Source organism: Triticum urartu, chromosome 7 (assembly GCF_003073215.2).
Source record: "Triticum urartu cultivar G1812 chromosome 7, Tu2.1, whole genome shotgun sequence".
Taxonomy (NCBI): Eukaryota; Viridiplantae; Streptophyta; class Magnoliopsida; order Poales; family Poaceae; genus Triticum; species Triticum urartu.
In genome coordinates this window covers 27,099,402-27,120,987 of record NC_053028.1, presented here as the reverse complement: position 1 = coordinate 27,120,987, position 21,586 = coordinate 27,099,402, and the positions used below count along the sequence as shown (strand labels likewise).

The window sequence follows — 21,586 nt, the reverse complement described above, 5'->3', positions numbered from 1 at the left end:
ATATGTACTACTCCTGAGTGGTACGGTAATCCTGTCTTAGATATCATGTTGTTAGACAACAATGAACCTACGAGCTATGGAGAAGCAATGGTGGGCCCGTATGCCGACAAATGGTTAGAAGCCATGAAATCCGAGATAGGATCCATGTATGGACTTTGGTGGACTTGCCCGATGATCGGCAAGCCATTGAGATAAATGGATCTTTAAGAAGAAGACGGACATGGGCGGTAATGTTACCGTCTATGAAGCTCGACTTATGGGAAAGAGTCTTTTCACAAGTTCAAGGAGTTGACTACGATGAGAATTTCTCACCCGTAGCGATGCTTAAGTCCATCGGAATCATGTTAGCATTAGCTGTATTTTTCGATTATGAAATCTTACAAATGGATGTCAAAACAAGTTTTCTTACCAAGTTTTTGTAAGAAAAGTTGTATGTGATACAATAAAAGGTTTTGACGATCCTAAGGATGCTAAAAGGTATGCTGGCTCCAGCAATCTTTCTATGGACTAGAGCAAGCATCCCGGAGTCAGAATATATGCTTTGATGGAGTAATCAAAGCTTTTAGGTTTATACAATGTTTGTTAGAAACTTGTATTTACAAGAAAGTGAGTGGGAGCACTACAATATTTCTGATAAGTATATGTGGATGACATATTGTTGATCTGAAATAATGTAGAATTTCTGGAAAGCATAAACGGTTGTTTGAAGAGTGATTTTCAAAGGAAGACCTGGATAAAGCTGCTTACATATTGGGCATCAAGATCTATAGAAAATAGATCAAGACGCCTGATGATACTTTCAAAGAACGCACACCTTGACATGTTTTTGAAGGAGTTCAAAATAGATCAGTCAAAGAAGGGGTTCTTACCTGAGTTGTAAGGTGTGAAGTTGAGTAAGACTCAAAGATTGACCACGACAGAAGAAAGAGAAGGACGAAGGTCGTCCCCTATGCTTTGTCATAGGCTCTATACGGTATGCCATGCTGAGTACCGCACCTGATGTGTGCCTTGCCACATGTCTGGCAAGAGGGTACAAAGGTGATCTAGGAGTGGATCACCAGACAGCGGTCAAAATATCCTTAGAAATAAGGAAATGTTTCTCGGTTATGGAGGTGATAAAGAGTTCGACGTAAAGAGTTACGTCGATGCAAGCTTAACACCTATCCGGATAGCTCTGAGTAGAGATACCGGATACGTATATGGAGCAACAATTTGGAATAGCTCCAAGTGGAACATGGTAGCAGCATCTACGATATAAAGTTTTGCGAAATACATAGGGATCTGAATATGGCAAGACCCGTTGACTACAACCTCTCTCACAAGCATAACATGATCAAACCCAGAACTCATTGAGTTAATCACATAGTGATGTGAACTAGATTATGACTCTAGTAAACTCTTTGGATGTTGGTCACATGGCGATGTGACCTGTGAGTGTTAATCACATGGCGATGTGAACTAGATTATTGACTCTAGTGCAAGTGGGAGACTGTTGGAAATATGCCCTAGAGGCAATAATAAATTAGTTATTATTATATATTTCATTGTTCATGATAATCGTTTATTATCCATGCTAGAATTGTATTGATAGGAAACTCAGATACATGTGTGGATACATAGACATCACCATGTCCCTAGTAAGCCTCTAGTTGACTAGCTCGTTGATCAATACATGGTTACGCTTTCCTGACCATGGACATTGGATGTCGTTGATAACGGGATCACATCATTAGGAGAATGATGTGATGGACAAGACCCAATCCTAAGCCTAGCACAAAGATCGTGTAGTTCGTATGCTAAAGCTTTTCTAATGTCAAGTATCATTTCCTTAGACCATGAGATTGTGCAACTCCCGGATACCGTAGGAGTGCTTTGGGTGTGCCAAACGTCACAACGTAACTAGGTGGCTATAAAGGTACACTACAGGTATCTCCGAAAGTATCTGTTGGGTTGGCACGAATAGAGACTGGGATTTGTCACTCCGTGTAACGGAGAGGTATCTCTGGGCCTACTCGGTAGGACATCATCATAATGTGCATAATGTGACCAAGGAGTTGATCACGGGATGATGTGTTACGGAACGAGTAAAGAGACTTGCCGGTAACGGGATTGAACAAGGTATCGGGATACCGACGATCGAATCTCGGGCAAGTATCGTACCGCTAGACAAAGGGAATTGTATACGGGATTGATTGAATCCTTGACATCGTGGTTCATCCGATGAGATCATCGTGGAACATGTGGGAGCCAACATGGGTATCCAGATCCCGCTGTTGGTTATTGGCCGGAGAGTTGTCTCGGTCATGTCTGCATGGTTCCCGAACCCATACACTACAAGAAATCTGTTAATCCATGACGGATTTCTGATGACGTTCCTGAAAACTGTCACGAAAACCGTCATGGATCAGCAAGAGGCGAACAGCCGCCAAAGCGGTAGCCCCTTCATGACGGATATCAAGGAGCCGTCACGAAAACTGTCATCGATCGACTAGCTCGGCCTCGTTTTTTCTTTGTTTATACACAATTCACACGGTCACGGGTGGCTCTTGTTGATGTGTCGTACATGTTCTTTATTTGGCTCACATGTTAGTTGGATGATTTTTATATAAAAATAAAAGGAAAGCAAGGAAAGGAAGGGCGCGCTTGAATTTGGGTGGCGCGAGGAAGGCGCGCGCGAGGAAAGGAGGGAGCACGCCTAGAATTCCATTAGCGCGCGCGGTGGTAAAAATTTCAAGCCCACTAAAGCCCATCTGAGCCATTCACAGTATAAGACCTAACCCTAAGCTCCGTCTTTCTCCCTCCGCCGCCGCCCCCATCCCCAATCTCCTCTCCCTCCTCCGTCGACCCCATCCCCAATCTCCTCTCCCTCCTCCGCACCCTCTCCAACTGGCGGTCGCTCCTTTCACCACCCCTTCCCCCACCTCCCGGCTGAGCCCTTTCTCTTCCCCGGCCTCTCCCGTACCTCCACCATTCCCATTCCCAGTGGCACCTCTGCGTCCTCCACCCTATGCTCTACCATTCCCGATGACCCTCACTCCGCCCCATCCTCTGATCCGTAGCATGTGCTGTAGATTAAGAGAGTTCGATGGCGGCAACAAGGAGCGATGACAACGGCGTCTTGGGTGCGGTGGATCCGGCATCGATCTCAACACCGACAGTAGCCTTGTCGGAGCAGAGCAGCTGTGCGATGGCCGGTCTACCGCGACGACTCGCTGGAGGCGGCAGTGAACTCTAGTCGCCACTGGCCAATTGTTACCGGCTCAACGCGTTCGACTGGAGGCAGAGCAATACTGTCAACAAGGTAAGTACCAGGGCAGCTGCGGTGAGTGTGCACATCGACAGATATGCATGGTGAGCTTATCCCCTTCCACACCAACTTGTGATTTTGTTCTTTCATGGCCGATGTGTCTATGCAGACGCTGGCTCTAAATTTAGAACCTGCTACTTTTATATTCCTTGATTTTTTGCACGCATGGTTACTGCTAGCTTAACACAACACTTTCTGATGTTTCTCTGGTAACATGCATTGAGTTGATGTACTGGTGGTTGGTTGAGTGTCCGTACGTGATAGATCTGTGTTTGAGTAATGATCTAGACCACAAACTTAAGTTGCCGGATATATCTGCGTATACAGAAGCTTCTCATGTTTGCATGTTAATGTCAACTAGCTGTGGTGTACTGGTGATTTTACTTGATTGTGCCAAAAATTACATGATAGAGGTGTCTTTGATTTATTGTCAACTGATGGTGGTTGGTCATCATGCAAGCCACCCCTTCTCTGTTATTTTGTACAAATATGTGATTTTTCGTACAGACTTTTGTTCTTGCAATCTATCATACATGGGCTTTGTTAATTATATATGCCATACATGTTCATCGACATCATTAGTGAACAAATCATTTTGCTCTAGAAACAACGAACACGTTTGAGAGTTCTATGTTCAGTTGTGTATGATTGTTTTTTTGTTGTTGTGCTGTCTTTGGCTATAATTCAATTCATACTTAAAATGATAAGCTCGGAACATATTTTCTCTTTCTCTTACTAAGAAAATATTGTGTTTATAATTTATATGTTGAACAGTACTTGTGCTATGCATATATCAATGGGTCATGAATTTAAAGTGAATGTGAGTGTTGTGCATATGTGATTTTTTTTCATTTCAGCTGAGCGTGAAGTTTGTGAAATTTGCTTGAGGGCCATCCTGGCAAGTCCATCATGAAGAAAAGGAAGGTAATGCGCCACCACCGGCTGTACCTTGTTCCTTCTGAGTTCTGTTTGTATGCATTTGGATCATTTTCTTTTAAATTCAGTTAGTAAATTAAGATGCTTGGGGTGACATAGTTCTTTAAGGATTAGTTTCAATGTGGACTGTTATATAGTTCCAGTGCAAGAATTAATTTAGATCGGTGGGAGTAACACTTTTTCCTCTACAAATATTTTATTATACCATTTTCGGGACTACAGAAATCCTGTCAAGAACATTGAATGATAAGGTTTTACTGCAATTAACGTAGTTATTGTCTGCTACAAGAACCAGGAAAGATATGGGTAACTTGATATGGTACTTGACAGTCTACACAGCAATATTTATGTCAAAAATAGAAGTCAGAACTGGAGAACAAAATAAAATACACATGATAGGACAATCTGTACCTTAAAATTCGCCAAAGAGGAGTTATGAAGGCCACATGACTGGCTCCCACTGTCCCAATATAGCAAATCATGGTGGTTCTAAGCTTTTTTTATGGAAACAAAAAGCATATAGGACTTTTATTCCATTGATTTCTTTTTTCGTATGATCGACTAGAAAAATATAAAATAAGTGTATCAAACACTAAAATACAAAATAAGCGTATCATCTGCAAGCAAGTGTTGTTTACTATTGTCAGCTTTGAGATGAACTATAAACACTCAGTTTCATGTGTCTGTGTGGCAGATATTGTTTCATAGTCATGCCATTTTTTGGCTGATTTATGTCCTCTACTGCTGCAGTACTTGGGAGTTCCGTGATGTGTATTTTGTTGCTTTGTCACTTATAGGTCAACTTGATTACATTTTTAGTTCACACACATTCCTTTGGATTAATTTTAAGCAACCCAATGTTTATTCTTGTTTTATAGTACATACTTTGTATTCTCTTTTATAGGCATTGCAAGATTTAAGAATTTTTGACATGTAATTAATCTTTTTATGTTTGTTCTAAGTCTCTTATTTCTACAATCTATTCATATATACAAATATGTAGTGTTGTAACTATGTGTATGATTAGGTCCCATGCTACTTGTTGCCACTTGTTGTTTCTTTTCACACGTTTAATTAAATTTGTTGCACTATGCACCCTGGGAGTGAAAAAATATAATGTAATAACATGTACTCCCTCCATAAAAAAATATAAGAGCGTTTAGATAACTAAAGTAGTAGTGATCTAAACACTCTTATATTTCTTTACAGAGGGAGTACTAAGCCACTTCTAGTTTACCTACTTGCTATAATATTTTATGAAGTGACAAAATTTTCATCATCTCGCAGCTATTGATTTATGGGAGCATTTTCAGCAACAAAGGCGTGTTTTGACGACTTCGGTATGGACGGCCGGATCTGTGGCTAGAAAAGTGGATTGATGGGGGCGGTGTTGGCTGTACAGTAGCATAGTGTTCTCCAAAACATGCTTGTAAACTTAATTTTTTTGGGGTATTTTCTTTTTGGTCCTGTAGTGGTGTATTTTTGGTTGTATTTGTGTAATTTTCTTTTTTAGTGACATGAGCATGTATTTTCTGTAAAATACTTATTGGCTTAAAGTTTCAATGGACGCAGAGAAATGAGAGATGAGCTAATTTTCTGGACTGAAATTAATGGGCCTTAGATGAAATTAATGCACTTATATTCTAATTGGCTTGATTACTATATGGGCCACTACTCTTACATCTAGCTGAAATTTAGTGGGCCAAAATTTAAATGGGCTGAGCATTACATGGGCCGCCATGTCAGATCCATGTCACATGTTGACGTGGCAGACAAGTTAACGATGTTATGAGCATGTCCGTTAAGTTCCATCCATGACAGACAAGATCCGTCATGGAGTGTACAGTGATTAAATTATGACGCGATATACATGACAGATTTTAAGTCCGTCATGCATGCCCTACCACGACAGTTTTGTGAAGGTCTGTGACGGATTGATTCCGTCATGTATTAACAGGATTCTTATAGTGGTAGGGTCTACACACTTAAGGTTCGATGACTCTAGGGTTATAGGGAATAGATATACGTGGTTACCGAATGTTGTTCAGAGTCCCGGATGAGATCCCGGATGTCACAAGGAGTTCCTGAATGGTCCGGAGGTAAAGATTTATATATGGGAAGTCCTGTTTTGGTCACCGAAAAGGTTTCGGGTGCTATCGGTAACATACCGGGACCACCGGGAGGGTCCCGGGGGTCTACCAGGTGGGGCTACCTGCCCCAGAGGGCTGCGTGGGCCAAGTGTGAGAGGGGACCAGCCCCAGGTGGGCTGGTGCGCCCCCCCACCAGGGCCCAAGGCAAAGAGAGAAGGGAAAAAGGGGAAACCCTAGGCTCAGATGGGCCTAAGGCCCACCTCGTGGTGCGCCCCCTCTCTCCCCCTTGGCCGCCCCCCTAGATGGGATCTAGGGCTGGCCGCCACCCCTAGGGGTGGAAACCTAGGTGGTGGCGCAGCCCCTCCCCTCCCCCTATATTTACTTGAGGTATGGGGCTGCCCAACATGTGTGATTTGCTCTCCCTGTTGGCGCAGCCCTACCCCTCTCCCTCCTTGTCTCTTGCGGTGCTTGGCGAAGCCCTGCTGGAGTACCACGCTCCTCCACCACCACCACGCCGTCGTGCTGTTGCTGGATGGAGTCTTCCCCAACCTCTCCTTCTCCCCTTGCTGGATCAAGGCGTAGGAGACGCCACCGGGCTGTACGTGTGTTGAACACGGAGGTGCCGTCCATTCGGCACTAGGATCATTGATGATTTGGATCACGACGAGTACGACTCCATCAACCCCGTTCACTTGAACGCTTCCGCTTAGCGATCTACAAGGGTATGTAGATGCACTCTCCTTCCCCTCGTTGCTAGATTACTCCATAGATTGATCTTGGTGATGCGTAGAAAATTTTGAATTTCTGCTACGTTCCCCAATAGTGGTATCAGAGCCAGGTTTATGCATAGTTTCTATGCACGAGTAGAACACAAGTTGTTGTGGGCGTCGATTTTGTCAATTTACTTGCCGTTACTAGTCTTATCTTGATTCGGCGACATCGTGGGATGAAGCGGCCCGGACCGACCTTACACGTACTCTTACGTGAGACTGGTTCCACCGACTGACATGCACTAGTTGCATAAGGTGGTTAGCGGGTGTCTGTCTCTCCCACTTTAGTCGGATCGGATTCGATGAAAAGGGTCCTTATGAAGGGTAAATAGAAATTGGCATATCACATTGTGGTTTTCGCGTAGGTAAGAAACGTTTTCTTGCTAGAAACCTATAGCAGCCATGTAAAAACTTGCAACAACAATTAGATGACGTCTAACTTGTTATTGCAGCATATGCCTTGTGATGTGATATGGCCAAAAGGATGTGATGAATGATATATGTGATGTATGAGATTGATCATGTTCTTGTAATAGGAATCACGACTTGCATGTCGATGAGTATGACAACCGGCAGGAGCCATAAGAGTTGTCTTTATTTATTTATGACCTGCGTGTCAACATAAACGTCATGTAATTACTTTACTTTATTGCTAAAGCGTTAGCCATAGTAGTAGAAGTAATAGATGACGAGACAACTTCAAGAAGACACGATGATGGAGATCATGATGATGGAGATCATGGTGTCATGCCGGTGACAACGATGATCATGGAGCCCCGAAGATGGAGATCGAGAGGAGCAAAATGATATTGGCCATATCATGTCACTATTTGATTGCATGTGATGTTTATCATGTTTTACATCTTATTTGCTTAGAACGACGGTAGCTTAAATAAGATGACCCCTCACTAAAATTTCAAGAAAGGTGTTCCCCCTAACTGTGCACCATTGCGAAGGTTCATTGTTTCAAAGCACCACGTGATGATCGGGTGTGATAGATTCTAACGTTCGAATACAACGGGTGTAAGCCAGATTTACACAGCAAAAACACTTAGGTTGACTTGACGAGCCTAGCATGTACAGACATGGCCTCAGAACACGGAAGACCGAAAGGTCGAGCATGAGTCGTATAAAAGATACGATCAACATGAAGATGTTCACCGATGTTGACTAGTCCGTCTCACGTGATGATCGGACACGGCCTAGTTGACTCGGATCATGTTTCACTTAGATGACTAGAGGGATGTCTATCTGAGTGGGAGTTCATTAGATGAACTCAATTATCATGAACATAGTCTAAATTGTCTTTGAAAATATGTTGTAGATAAATAGCTCACGTTGTAGCTCCCTGTTTCAATGCGTTCCTAGAAAAAGATTAAGTTGAAAGATATTGTATGCAATGATGCGGACTGGGTCCGTAGTCCGAGGAGTGTCCTCACTGCTACACAGAAGGCTTATGTCTTTGATGCACCGCTCGATGTGCAAACCCCTACAACGTCGTCTGTGGATGTTGTGAACACCTGACAGACATGTCGTGATGACTACTTGATAGTTTAGTGCACCATACTTTATGGCTTAGAATCGGGATTCCAATGACGTTTTAAATGCCATAGAACATATGAGATGTTCCAAGAGCTGAAATTGGGATTTTAGGCTCATGCCCGTGTTGAGAGGTGTGAGACCTCTGACAAGTTCTTTAGCCAACAAGATGGAGGAGAATAGCTCAGCTAGTGAGCATGTGCTCAGAATGTCTGGGTGCTACAATCACTTAAATCAAGTGGGAGTTAAACTTCCAGATAAGATAGTGATTGATAGAGTTCTCTAGCCACTATCACTAAGCTACTAGATCTTCGTGATGAACTATGACATGCAAGGGATGGAGTTGATCCCGGAGCTGTTCGCGGTGCTTAAGGCCATAAAGGGTAGAAATCAAGAAGGAGCATCAAGTGTTGATGGTTTAACAAGACTACTGGTTTCAAGAAGGGCAAGGGATAGAAGGGAAACTTCATGGATGGCAAACCAGTTGCCGCTCCAGTGAAGGAACCCAAGGTTGAACCCAAACCCGAGACTAAGTGCTTCTATTGTAAGGGGAACGGTCACTGGTAGCGGAATTACCCCAAATGCATGATAGATAAGAAGGCTGGCAACTTCAACAAAGTATATATGTGTTATTAATGTGTACCTCGCTAGTACTCCTGGTAGCACCTGGGAATTGGATACCGGTTCAGTTGCTATTACTGGTGACTTGAAGCAAAAGCTACGGACTAAACGGAGACTGGCTAAGGGCGAGGTGACGATGTGTGTTGGAAGTGTTTCCAAAGTTGATGAGATCACCATCGCATGCTCCATCTGCCTTCAGGATGAGTATTGAACCTAGATACATGTTATCAGGTGTCTACGTTGAGCATGAATATGATTAGATCATGTTCATTGCAATACGGTCATTCATTTAAGTTAGAGAATAATGGTTATTCTGTTTTACATGAATGATACCTTTCATGGTCATGCACCCTATGTGAATGGTTCATTGAATCTCGGTCGTGGTAATACACATGTTCACGCCAAAAGATGTAGAGTTAATAATGATAGTACCACTTTCTCGTGGCACTGCCGCTTAAGTCATATTGGCGTAAGATGCATGAAGAAACTCCATGTCGATGGATGTTTGGTTTCACTTGATTTTGAATCGCTTGACACATGCGAGCCATGCCTCATGGGCAGGATGACTAAGACCCCGTTTTCAGGTACAATGAAACGGGCAAGTGACTTGTTGGAGATCATGCATGCTGATGCGTGTGATCCAATGAGGATTGAAGCGTGCGGTGGATATCGCTATTTTCTCATCTTCACTGACGATTTGAGTAGATATAGGTATATTTACTTAATGAAGCACAAGTCTAAAACGTTTGAAAAGTTCAAGCGATTTCAGAGTGAAGTTAAGAATCATCATAACAAGAAGATCAAATTCCTACGATCTGATCAATGAGAATATCTGAGTTATGAGTTTGGCAAACACTTAAGACATTGTGGAATTGTTTCACAGTTGAAGCCACCTAGAACACCACTGGGTTATGGTGTGTCCGGACATCGTAATCGAACCTTATGAGATATGGTGCGATCTATGATGTCTCTTATCAATCTACCGTTTTCATTTTGAGGTTATGCGTTAGAGACAACTGCATTCACTTTAGATAGGACACCATCTAAGTCCGTTGAGACGATGTCACAAGAACATTGGTTTGGCAAGAAACCAAAGTTGTCGTTTCTTAACGTTTGGGGATGCGATGCTTAAGGCTTCAGCCGGAGAAGCTCGAACCCAAAGCGGACAAACACATCTTCATAGGATACCCAAAGGTGACAGTAGGGTATACCTTCTATCTCAGATCCGAGGGCAAATTGTTTGTCGCTAAGAACGGGTCCTTTCTCGAGAAGGAGTTTCTTTCGAAAGAATTGAGTGGGAGGAAGATAGAACTTGATGAGGTTGTTGAACCTTTATTTCAACCAGAAAGTGATGCAACACAGAAAGATGTTTTCTGTGGCACCTACATCTGTTGAATAGGAAGTTAATGATAGTGATCATGAAGCTTCAGATCAAGTTGCTATCGAACATCGTAGGTCGACAAAGATATGTACTACTCCTGAGTGGTACGGTAATCCTGTCTTAGATATCATGTTGTTAGACAACAATGAACCTACGAGCTATGGAGAAGCAATGGTGGGCCCGTATGCCGACAAATGGTTAGAAGCCATGAAATCCGAGATAGGATCCATGTATGGACTTTGGTGGACTTGCCCGATGATCGGCAAGCCATTGAGATAAATGGATCTTTAAGAAGAAGACGGACATGGGCGGTAATGTTACCGTCTATGAAGCTCGACTTATGGGAAAGAGTCTTTTCACAAGTTCAAGGAGTTGACTACGATGAGAATTTCTCACCCGTAGCGATGCTTAAGTCCATCGGAATCATGTTAGCATTAGCTGTATTTTTCGATTATGAAATCTTACAAATGGATGTCAAAACAAGTTTTCTTACCAAGTTTTTGTAAGAAAAGTTGTATGTGATACAATAAAAGGTTTTGACGATCCTAAGGATGCTAAAAGGTATGCTGGCTCCAGCAATCTTTCTATGGACTAGAGCAAGCATCCCGGAGTCAGAATATATGCTTTGATGGAGTAATCAAAGCTTTTAGGTTTATACAATGTTTGTTAGAAACTTGTATTTACAAGAAAGTGAGTGGGAGCACTACAATATTTCTGATAAGTATATGTGGATGACATATTGTTGATCTGAAATAATGTAGAATTTCTGGAAAGCATAAACGGTTGTTTGAAGAGTGATTTTCAAAGGAAGACCTGGATAAAGCTGCTTACATATTGGGCATCAAGATCTATAGAAATAGATCAAGACGTCTGATGATACTTTCGAAAAACGCACACCTTGACATGTTTTTGAAAGAGTTCAAAATAGATCAGTCAAAGAAGGGGTTCTTATCTGAGTTGTAAGGTCTGAAGTTGAGTAAGACTCAAAGATTGACCACGGCAGAAGAAAGAGGAAGGACGAAGGTCGTCCCCTATGCTCTTGTCATAGGCTCTATACGGTATGCCATGCTGAGTACCGCACCTGATGTGTGCCTTGCCACATGTCTGGCAAGAGGGTACAAAGGTGATCTAGGAGTAGATCACCAGATAGCGGTCAAAATTATCCATAGAGGAATAAGGAAATGTTTCTCGGTTATGGAGGTGATAAAGAGTTCGACGTAAAGAGTTACGTCGATGCAAGCTTAACACCTATCCGGATAGCTCTGAGTAGAGATACCGGATACGTATAATGGAGCAACAATTTGGAATAGCTCCAAGTGGAACGTGGTAGCAGCATCTATGATATGACATAAAGTTTTGCGAATACATAGGGATCTGAATATTGCAGACCCGTTGACTACAACCTCTCTCACAAGCATAACATGATCAAACCCAGAACTAATTGAGTGTTAATCACATAGTGATGTGAACTAGATTAGTGACTCTAGTAAACTCTTTGGATGTTGGTTACATGGCGATGTAACCTATGAGGGTTAATCACATGGCGATGTGAACTGGATTATTGACTCTAGTGCAAGTGGGAGACTGTTGGAAATATGCCCTAGAGGCAATAATAAATTAGTTATTATTATATCATATTTCATTGTTCATGATAATCGTTTATTATCCATGCTAGAATTGTATTGAAAGGAAACTCAGATACATGTGTGGATACATAGACAACACCATGTCCCTAGTAAACCTCTAGTTGACTAGCTCGTTGATCAATAGATGGTTACGGTTTCCTAAACATGGACATTGGATGTCATTGATAACGGGATCACATCATTAGGAGAATGATGTGATGGACAAGACCCAATCCTAAGCCTAGCACAAAGATCGTGTAGTTCGTATGCTAAAGCTTTTCTAATGTCAAGTATCATTTCCTTAGACCATGAGATTGTGCAACTCCCGGAATACCGTAGGAGTGCTTTGGGTGTGCCAAACGTCACAACGTAACTAGGTGGCTATAAAGGTACACTACAGGTATCTCCGAAAGTATCTGTTGGGTTGGCACGAATAGAGACTGGGATTTGTCACTCCGTGTAACGGAGAGGTATCTCTGGGCCTACTCGGTAGGACATCATCATAATGTGCATAATGTGACCAAGGAGTTGATCACGGGATGATGTGTTACGGAACGAGTAAAGAGACTTGCCAGTAACGGGATTGAACAAGGTATCGGAATACCGACGATCGAATCTCGGGCAAGTATCGTACCGCTAGACAAAGGGAATTGTATACGGGATTGATTGAATCCTTGACATCGTGGTTCATCCGATGAGATCATCGTGGAACATGTGGGATCCAACATGGGTATCCAGATCCCGCTGTTGGTTATTGGCCGGAGAGTTGTCTCGGTCATGTCTGCATGGTTCCCGAACCCGTAGGGTCTACACACTTAAGGTTCGATGACGCTAGGGTTATATGGAATAGATATACGTGGTTACCGAATGTTGTTCGGAGTCCCGGATGAGATCCTGGACATCACGAGGAGTTCCGGAATGGTCCGGAGGTAAAGATTTATATATGGGAAGTCCTGTTTTGGTCACCGGAAAGGTTTCGGGTGCTATCGGTAACGTACCGGGACCACCAGGAGGGTCCCGGGGGTCCACCAGGTGGGGCTACCTACCCCAGAGGGCTGCGTGGGCCAAGTGTGAGAGGGGACCAGCCCCAGGTGGGCTGGTGCGCCCCCCCCCCACCAGGGCCCAAGGCAAAGAGAGAAGGGAAAAAGGGGAAACCCTAGGCTCAGATGGGCCTAAGGCCCACCTCGTGGTGCGCCCCCTCTCTCCCCCTTGGCCGCCCCCTCGATGGGATCTAGGGCTGGCCGCCACCCCTAGGGGTGGAAACCTAGGTGGGGGCGCAGCCCCTCCCCTCCCCCTATATATACTTGAGGTATGGGGCTGCCCAACACGTGTGATTTGCTCTCCCTGTTGGCGCAGCCCTACCCCTCTCCCTCCTCGTCTCTTGCGGTGCTTGGCGAAGCCCTGCCGGAGTACCACGCTCCTCCACCACCACCACGCCGTCGTGCTGCTGCTGGATGGAGTCTTCCCCAACCTCTCCTTCTCCCCTTGCTGGATCAAGGCGTAGGAGACGTCACCGGGCTGTACGTGTGTTGAACACGGAGGTGCCGTCCGTTCGGCACTAGGATCATCGGTGATTTGGATCACGATGAGTACGACTCCATCAACCCTGTTCACTTGAACGCTTCCGCTTAGCGATCTACAAGGGTATGTAGATGCACTCTCCTTTCCCTCGTTGCTAGATTACTCCATAGATTGATCTTGGTGATGCGTAGAAAATTTTGAATTTCTACTACGTTCCCCAACACCAGGAAGTCGGGTTCGGCCTGGGTCCGCCGGCACCAGTTTCGCCCCGAGCCGGCGAAAAACGGGCTTCTGGGGGCGCGACTGGGCCATTTTTTCGACGTCGGCGCGGCAAAATCGCCTGGGGAGGGCCTGTTGGGGGCGCGGCTGGAGATGCTCTAATAGCTTGATAAGGCCCACTAGTGATAGCTTGCGTTGGGAAGACAAAATCATTATAGATGTCTCAAACTACTTTTTGCCATGAGGCATCTGTATCCATATGCCACCAGAGCCCATCGTTACTAGTTTTTTCTCTCGAATATGCACGAGTGTGCATATCATACTTTATAGAAGGGCAGGGGGGGGGGGGAGGGGGTAGAGAACCCCAAAAGTCTACAATTGATATTACAACGCCTTGAGCCTTTTTTGATGGGAAATACGGGGAGTTTTATTCAGCAAAGGCTCCGGCAGTATCTGCCAAGAGACTAGTTACAAGAAAGCTAGGTTTCGACTCTAACCAGCAGTCCGTCACATCTAGAGTGCTCGCTTGCCTAGCACACAGATGGGCGGAGGTGTTTGCTAATCTAGAAACATGCTGAACAACAAAAGAAGTAAAAGACAAGGCATGCTCCCCTATTTCATCTGAGATAGGCGCCACTACTGTCCGAGAAGATTGATGCAAATTCCAGAAGTTGACAAGGTCTTCGCAGTCAGTTTCCATGATGATTTTGGAGAAACCTCGCAGCTTTGCAAACAGGACACCGTCTCGCAAAGCGAGAGCTTCAGCAATTAGAGGATCTGAGATCCCATTGTATGGTTTACACCAAGCTGCCAAGAACGCAGAGCGAGTTCTCGCGACTCCTCCACCACCACCCCGACGAGCATCCATAGCTATGCTACCATCGGTATTAATCTTCACCCAGTTCTCATCCGGGGGACGCCAGCCATGGCCAGGCAGAATCCGAGCATGCTCACGTGGAATATCAAGTAAAGCAAGTGCATCGCGGGTCATGATCATGGACTGAACAGGGCTGGTAGCTCCTTTGTCATGTGTGATGTTATTGCGGGAGGTCCAGATAGCCCACATGATGGAGACCAACTTTGCCCTTTCCGATTCAGAGAAGCGAGGATCACATAAAATGTCCTTCTTCCAAGTAAGAGGATGTAGGTCCGGTCGTTTGATTTGCAACCACTCTGGCGCCTCATCCCAGAATTTCCTTGCATGAGAACAGTGCATGAGAGCATGCATCAAGGTCTCATCAGTGTGCATGCATAACTTGCATGTGCTTTCAGTAGATATGTGGCGATGCTTTAGCAAGGATTCAACTGGTAGAATTCCTCGCAGCACTCGCCACCAAAACACTTGTACCTTAGGCATTACTTGGAGTTTCCACAACCGAGACCACAACTGTTTTTCTATCTCTAAGGTTTCCGTATGCGTCCCTTCCTCTAGAGCTTTATGCTCGTTCTGATTCACAAGAGAGCGATACGCAGATTTTACAGTGTAGGTCCCAGACTTCTCAAACGCCCAGGCCAATATATCTTCATGTCCACCCGTTTTGATCGGTATATTTAGGATTGCATCTGCATCAGGGGGAATGAATATTTGTCTGATAACATCGACTTTCCACATACCAATATCATCATCAATTAAGTCTGACACCAAACTTACTTGTGCATTACCGATTCTAGTAGGTATCATGGCCACAGTACTGGGAATCCACTTATCCTCCCATATGGAAATCGTCGTTCCAGTACCAACACGCTTTATCAGACCGGTCTGCAGGGCTTTCCTTCCCTCGATAACTGCTCGCCAAGTAGCTGAGGAACTTTTAGGCGCTGTCGCTTGCATAAAATCGGTGAACAGAAAGTATCTCCCTTTCAGTACCCGAGCACACAGAGAATTAGGTTCTGTCATCAACCTCCAGCCATGCTTGCCTAACAAGGCTAGGTTGAACAGTTCTAGGTCCCGGAATCCCATTCCTCCACTGATTTTCGGTTGTGACATTGCATCCCAGGCCAACCAATGCATAGATCGGCGATCTAAGGATGAACTCCACCAGTATTTTGCCATAAGCGACACCAAGCTTTTACACACCTTCTTCGTCAATTTGAAACAGGACATGCTAAAGGTTGGTATATCTTGTGCCACAGTTTTTAATCTAACTTCTCTTCCCGCACAAGAAATCATGTGTTCTGAGCCTCCTTGGAGCTTGCTACCGATTCTCTCTCGAATATGATTAAAAGTGCCACTCGTAATCCGCCCCACTGCAGTGGGAAGACCCAGATATCGTTCGCTGAATGCCTCAACCGAGATATTCAGAATTTGCTTTAGCCTTTGACGGGTTGTAGCAGGAGTATTCGGGCTAAAATAAATTGAACTCTTTTCCTTGTTTATTGCTTGACCCGAACATTCCCCATAAATCCGCAAAATATATCATTCAGCCGGTGGCCACTTTGTTCCAATGCTTGCATAAAAATTAAGCTGTCATCTGCGAAGAGTAAGTGGTTTATCCATGGCGACCGATAACTCACTCGAATCCCTCTATCCACTTGAGCCCCCCCATAATTATTCAGCAAGGACGTAAACCCCTCGGCACACAAGAGGAAGAGGTATGACGATATAGGATCACCTTGCCTTAAACCACATGAAGGGGTGAAGAAAGGCAGCAGTTCGCCATTAACCCGAATAGAAAATCTCACTGATGTCACACACTTCAGGACCAATCTCACGAACTCTGCACCGAAACCCAATCTCAACATGATTGACTCGAGATAGTGCCATTCCACCCGGTCGTACGCCTTCATCATGTCTAATTTCACTGCACACACTGCATTTGCCCCCTTCTTCCGTCTCCTCATAGCATGCACAACGCCTTGAGCCTTAGCTTCAACTCCCACCCATCGTTACTAGTTGTTTGGCATAACGACAATGCAGTCGGGCAGCTAAAGACATTAAGGACATAGGCATTGTACATATGTTGGAAAATTTCAACATGCCCGAGAAAGTTTGGGAACAGCGCAATGGCCTCGTTCCCTTGGTCGAGAGAATGCCACCATTTTCAACTGCGATGATGCCCTCTGGGCCGGTGTCCTGCTGCGCTAGCCTTAAGCGGCGCGGCCCACAATGAAGCCTCGCCAACAGGCCTGGGCCGTATCCGCTGGGATAAAACAACGACACGAGAGAGAGACAGCCCCAATGGCCCCATTCATCCGGCTTCCCCCACTACACTACCCAGGCCTCGAGCTCTCCCTCACAAAAAAACCTAGGGTCTGTTTGGATTGGATCCCAGAGCCGCCATGCCAAAAAATTGGTCGTTGACTGAGTGGTCGCTATGCGATTGGATGGACGCCGATTCTTTGGCGTGCCCGGGCTAGCTCCACATCTCAGTTCAATTCCACGCCAGTCATTTGGCGAGAAGCAGACGGCCGATTGCTCTGCCAAAATTTTGGTGCCCCCATGATTGGCAGGGTTGGCTCGGGCAGCATCCAAACAGGCCACTAGGTCTCGAGCCATGGCGCCGCCGGCGGCGGCGGCGAAATGCCCGACCACCGTGCTCGATCTCGACGACGACCTCCTCCGCGAGGTGTTCCTCCGCCTCCCCGGCCTCCCGAGCCTCGTCCGCGCCGCCCTCTCCTGCCGCACCTTCCTCTCCGCGGTCCGTTCCTCCCCCGCCTTCCGCCGCAGCTTCCGGGCTCTCCACCCGTCTCCCTTCGTCGGCCTCTTCGTCCAGCGCAGAGGCTTCAAGCCCGAGGCCTCCTCTTTCCACGCCCACCACAGCCCCCCTGACCCGGACTTCGAGGCCGCTGCCCGCGGCGGCGATTTCTCCCTCACCGCCCTCCCACTCCCAGACGCCGACGGCGACGAGGAGAACGACGAGGATTTGGAGGAGGACGGCGATGTGGAGGAGGAGGAGGAGTACGAGGAAGACGACGACGAGGATGAGGAGGTGGCCTCGCCCGTGTGGCAGATTGAGCGGTGCTGCGACGGCTACGTAGTCCTCTTCAACCGGAGGGCCAAGCAGATCACTGCCTACAACCCTCTCACCCGGGCGCTGCATCTCTACCCCTCGCCGCCCCGCCTCTTCTCCGACGCCACTAACTTCGAGTTCCACGTCATCTCCTCCCAAGAGGACCCCGGCGCACCACCCCGCGTGCTGTGTTTCGCTTTCGACTTCTTTGAGTTCTTTCAGGCCAAGGCGGTCGTGCACATCATCTCGCCGGACAGCAGCGTCAAGTCCAAGTGCCGCAAGTTCCCTGGCACTGGGAGCGGGGTCACCGGCAAGATGGTGAATGGGTCCGTCTATTGGACGCACGTGGGGAAACCTTACATCACCATGCTCGACACCGCGACGCTGAAGTTCACTAGAATGGATCTGCCGCCGCTCTTGGCGGATCAGGAAGGCCCTGAGTGTGCTTTTGTGTTTGGTAATACCAAGGATGGGAGGCCCTGTATCGTTTACCCAGATTTTTGCTCGCTTGATGTTTTCTTCTGGAGACGCGAGGATGAGTTTTATGACGATGGTCGCAATTACTGGATGCTGGACCACACATTACCCCTGAAAACGATTCGCCAGTTCGTTAAGTTCTCAGAAGGAGATGATGAATTTATCATTGTGCGGCTTATGGATGTTATCGATGGAGTCATGTACCTGCGTACTGAGTATGACGGGTGTACCGAGGCTCCTCAGTTATTGCTATCCTTTTGTCTCGAAACAGCGGAGCTGAAAATGATCTGTGAAGATTATCACAAGCCTATCTGTCCCTACATCATGGCGTGGCCTCCTTCTTTGGTACAAAATGACAAGGTGAGCCCATGCGTATACAGTTTCTTTCCACGCTTGAAATCAGATTCTACGCAATTTTTATTTACCTGAAGCATTGAATTAATGGATTATGTGGGAATCTGCTATCCATTTTACTGTATATGATTCCATTTTGCAATTCTAGTTCACTTGAAATACTCGATCCTATAATGTCTAATACTCTTTGACAGTGCTATATCTGAGATGGACAATTCTATCCTGACAGTGTGCACATATGAATATGATATATCATATCCTTATGGCACTATGGTTTGTTATTCTGTGTTTGATATAAGAAGCACTTGAGTTCCCTAGAGCAGAAATTCAAAATTAGTCATGTAAAGGAATCCATTGGTGAAAGATTATATGTCGATTGAGCTAACATCGATGGATCTTAATTCAGACTTGAAACACAATAGTTGTTTTGGGTTGTTCACAATACTTACATCAGCTGTTAATTCTTTAGGGTCCCTGTTCAAAAGATGAAGCTTTGTCTACCCCAGGATCTGAAGGAAGTGATGTGAAGGCCGGGGGTGGCCCAACAGAGCCTGCATCTGTTGCCAGAGCATAATAGGTAACAATGTGGACCGAAGGTTATATATAAATCCAGAATGTGGATGGTTTGCATAACTTAGGATAGTAAATGTTGATTCTGTTTTCCATAACCTTGCATCTTCAAACTTTCTAGAATGCACCTGAGATGATCTTTTTGTCGCTTTACTTTTTTGACAATGCTAACATTTGGATGCTACCTTTCGGATGCATGAAAGCCTGCTATTCCTAGCTTTTAAATTAGCCTAATATTTAAATATTTTAGGATTAGATGGTAGACTTGACTTAGATTTCCAATGCACTATACTGATGAATGATGCACACTTGTTTATCTTCTTTTTGTAGGATTACTTCGAGACTTTGTGAGATGGTGGTCTTTTGGCGATGCTGATGCATGATGACTCAAGCAATATGTTGATACTTTGAAGATTGAAATCCTGATACCCTTGTTTTATCTTAATGTGCCTTCTGCGTATGCAGTATTCTGGAACTTTAGACCTACTTGAGCCTCCTTCGACCTTAGTTGATTTTGTCACTCGAGATTATGAACAGCATGGTAATTTGAAGTTTTAAGCCTTGTTGCTGCTGGTTTGGTGTATACTGGATTTCTGGGTTGATATATGTCCAGTCTTACTGCTGCTAGTTAATTCTTGTTGAGGATTTTCTTTGCCAATGATCTGCATGCATGGATCATGTGTGGTAATTTTGCATGCTGCGCGCTGACGCCTTCTATCCTCAGTGTTGCAAACCAATTGAGCAAAAAAGCCTTAGCCTTGTATTGTGTAGCACTATCTGGCTGAGCTAGTCTGTTTGGACTCAAATCCACCCTCAGTCGACTCATTTTCTCATATGGTGCGCCTACTAATGCTGAATGCACAGTGATTTTACAATACAGTTCATATGATCATACGAGTTTATGATCATGATTGAAGTACCTGCACCAGTGTTAGTGATTGCATTGCTGAACTTACGACTAAGATAAATTCAGATTCTCATGTTGTGAGGCAACTTCAAAGATCTTGATTGATGATTTACAATTTTTTTTCCACAAGAAGATATATGAATATTTATTCTTCCGTTGCAACGCACAAGCATATTTCATATTTAATCAAAAAGTAACAGAATGTTTTATGAAGCCTGGAGACTCCAGAAACCAAACATGTCGACCGGGAGCTAAATTAAGCGAAAATCTAGCAACACTATGGGCATAACCATTAGATTCTCTACCCTCAAACTTAGAAACAACGTTGTTTAAAGACAGTTTCAACCTCTGATCTTTCTAATGATCGTAGCATTTTCATCTAGAGACCTTTCAAGAATACTTTGACAACACCAGCATAGTCCCAAGCGATTGTCAGGCCAACTCCACCGTGCGACCCTAAATGGACGTCTGTTTTGTCCGGATTCTGTCCCTTTGGGTAGGGATTTGGGGTCGTGTCCGGGCGTGTCCTGGGATGCGGTGGTCGTGCGTCCAGCGCGCGGCCGCAATCTTTTGCCCCATCCTGTCCGCGTCTATTTAAAAAAAAGCGACGTTTCAAATGCCAAGCCTCAGTTCACGACCCCAGTTCATCACGCCGGCAACAAAGCCAGCGGCCTACACATCAATCGCCGGCATCGGCGAGCGGCCGGCAACACAGCCAGCCTCCAAAATGAATAATAGTCCTCGCCGGCAACACAGCCAGCGGTCGGCAACACAGCCGGCCTCCAAAATGAATGTTTTCTTGGCGGCACACTGCCAGCGGCCCAGCGGGCGGGCGGCATCCATGCCAGCCTTCAAAAAGAACGGCCACGCCGATCAGACGTCCTAGTTCAGTCCTTCGGCATCGAGCATCTCCTTCTGCCTGGCCTCGAACCAGGCCCTCGTCATGTCGCTCATCTTCGACAAGGCCACGCTCATGATCGCAAGCATGAGGATGGCGTGCGCTTTATTGACGAGGTCCTCCTTCTCGTCGACAGCGGCCTCCAGCTCCTCGCGCTGGGTGGCGAACTTGGCCGCGGCGGCATTGACCTTGACGACCGCTCTCCGTTCCCTCCTCTTCGCCGAATCCGCGTCCAACTTGGCGATCTCCTCCGGCGTGCACTCCGACCGCGGCTTCCTTGGCGCCTTCTTCACAGGGCAGGTCGACGGCCAGGCCGCCGGAACTCGGCGGGGCGTCGGCCATGGACGAGGGAGAGAGGGGGCGGCGGGAGGGACGTGGGAGGGTTTGGGGGAAATGACGCCAAATGGGCGTGGGGGAGAGG

General features: G+C 45.7%; 1 protein-coding gene across 1 annotated transcript; it reads left to right on the top strand.

The window, feature by feature from the left end:
• Positions 1-17,300: 17,300 nt before the first annotated feature.
• Positions 17,301-20,364, top strand: LOC125522789. Its single transcript, XM_048687821.1, has 3 exons — positions 17,301-18,796; positions 19,260-19,367; positions 19,691-20,364. The coding sequence occupies exons 1-2, from the start codon at positions 17,504-17,506 to the stop codon at positions 19,362-19,364; spliced, it is 1,398 nt and encodes a 465-aa protein (XP_048543778.1). The 5' UTR covers positions 17,301-17,503; the 3' UTR covers positions 19,365-19,367; positions 19,691-20,364.
• Positions 20,365-21,586: the final 1,222 nt, after the last annotated feature.

What these genes read in the sequence shown, in the direction of transcription:
- LOC125522789 (XM_048687821.1), top strand. Translation starts at nt 17,504, where the DNA reads ATGGCGCCGCCGGCGGCGGCGGCGAAATGCCCGACCACCGTGCTCGAT. An exon ending in CTTTGGTACAAAATGACAAG is followed by an intron (nt 18,797 to 19,259) that starts GTGAGCCCATGC and finishes TTAATTCTTTAG; the next exon opens with GGTCCCTGTTCAAAAGATGA.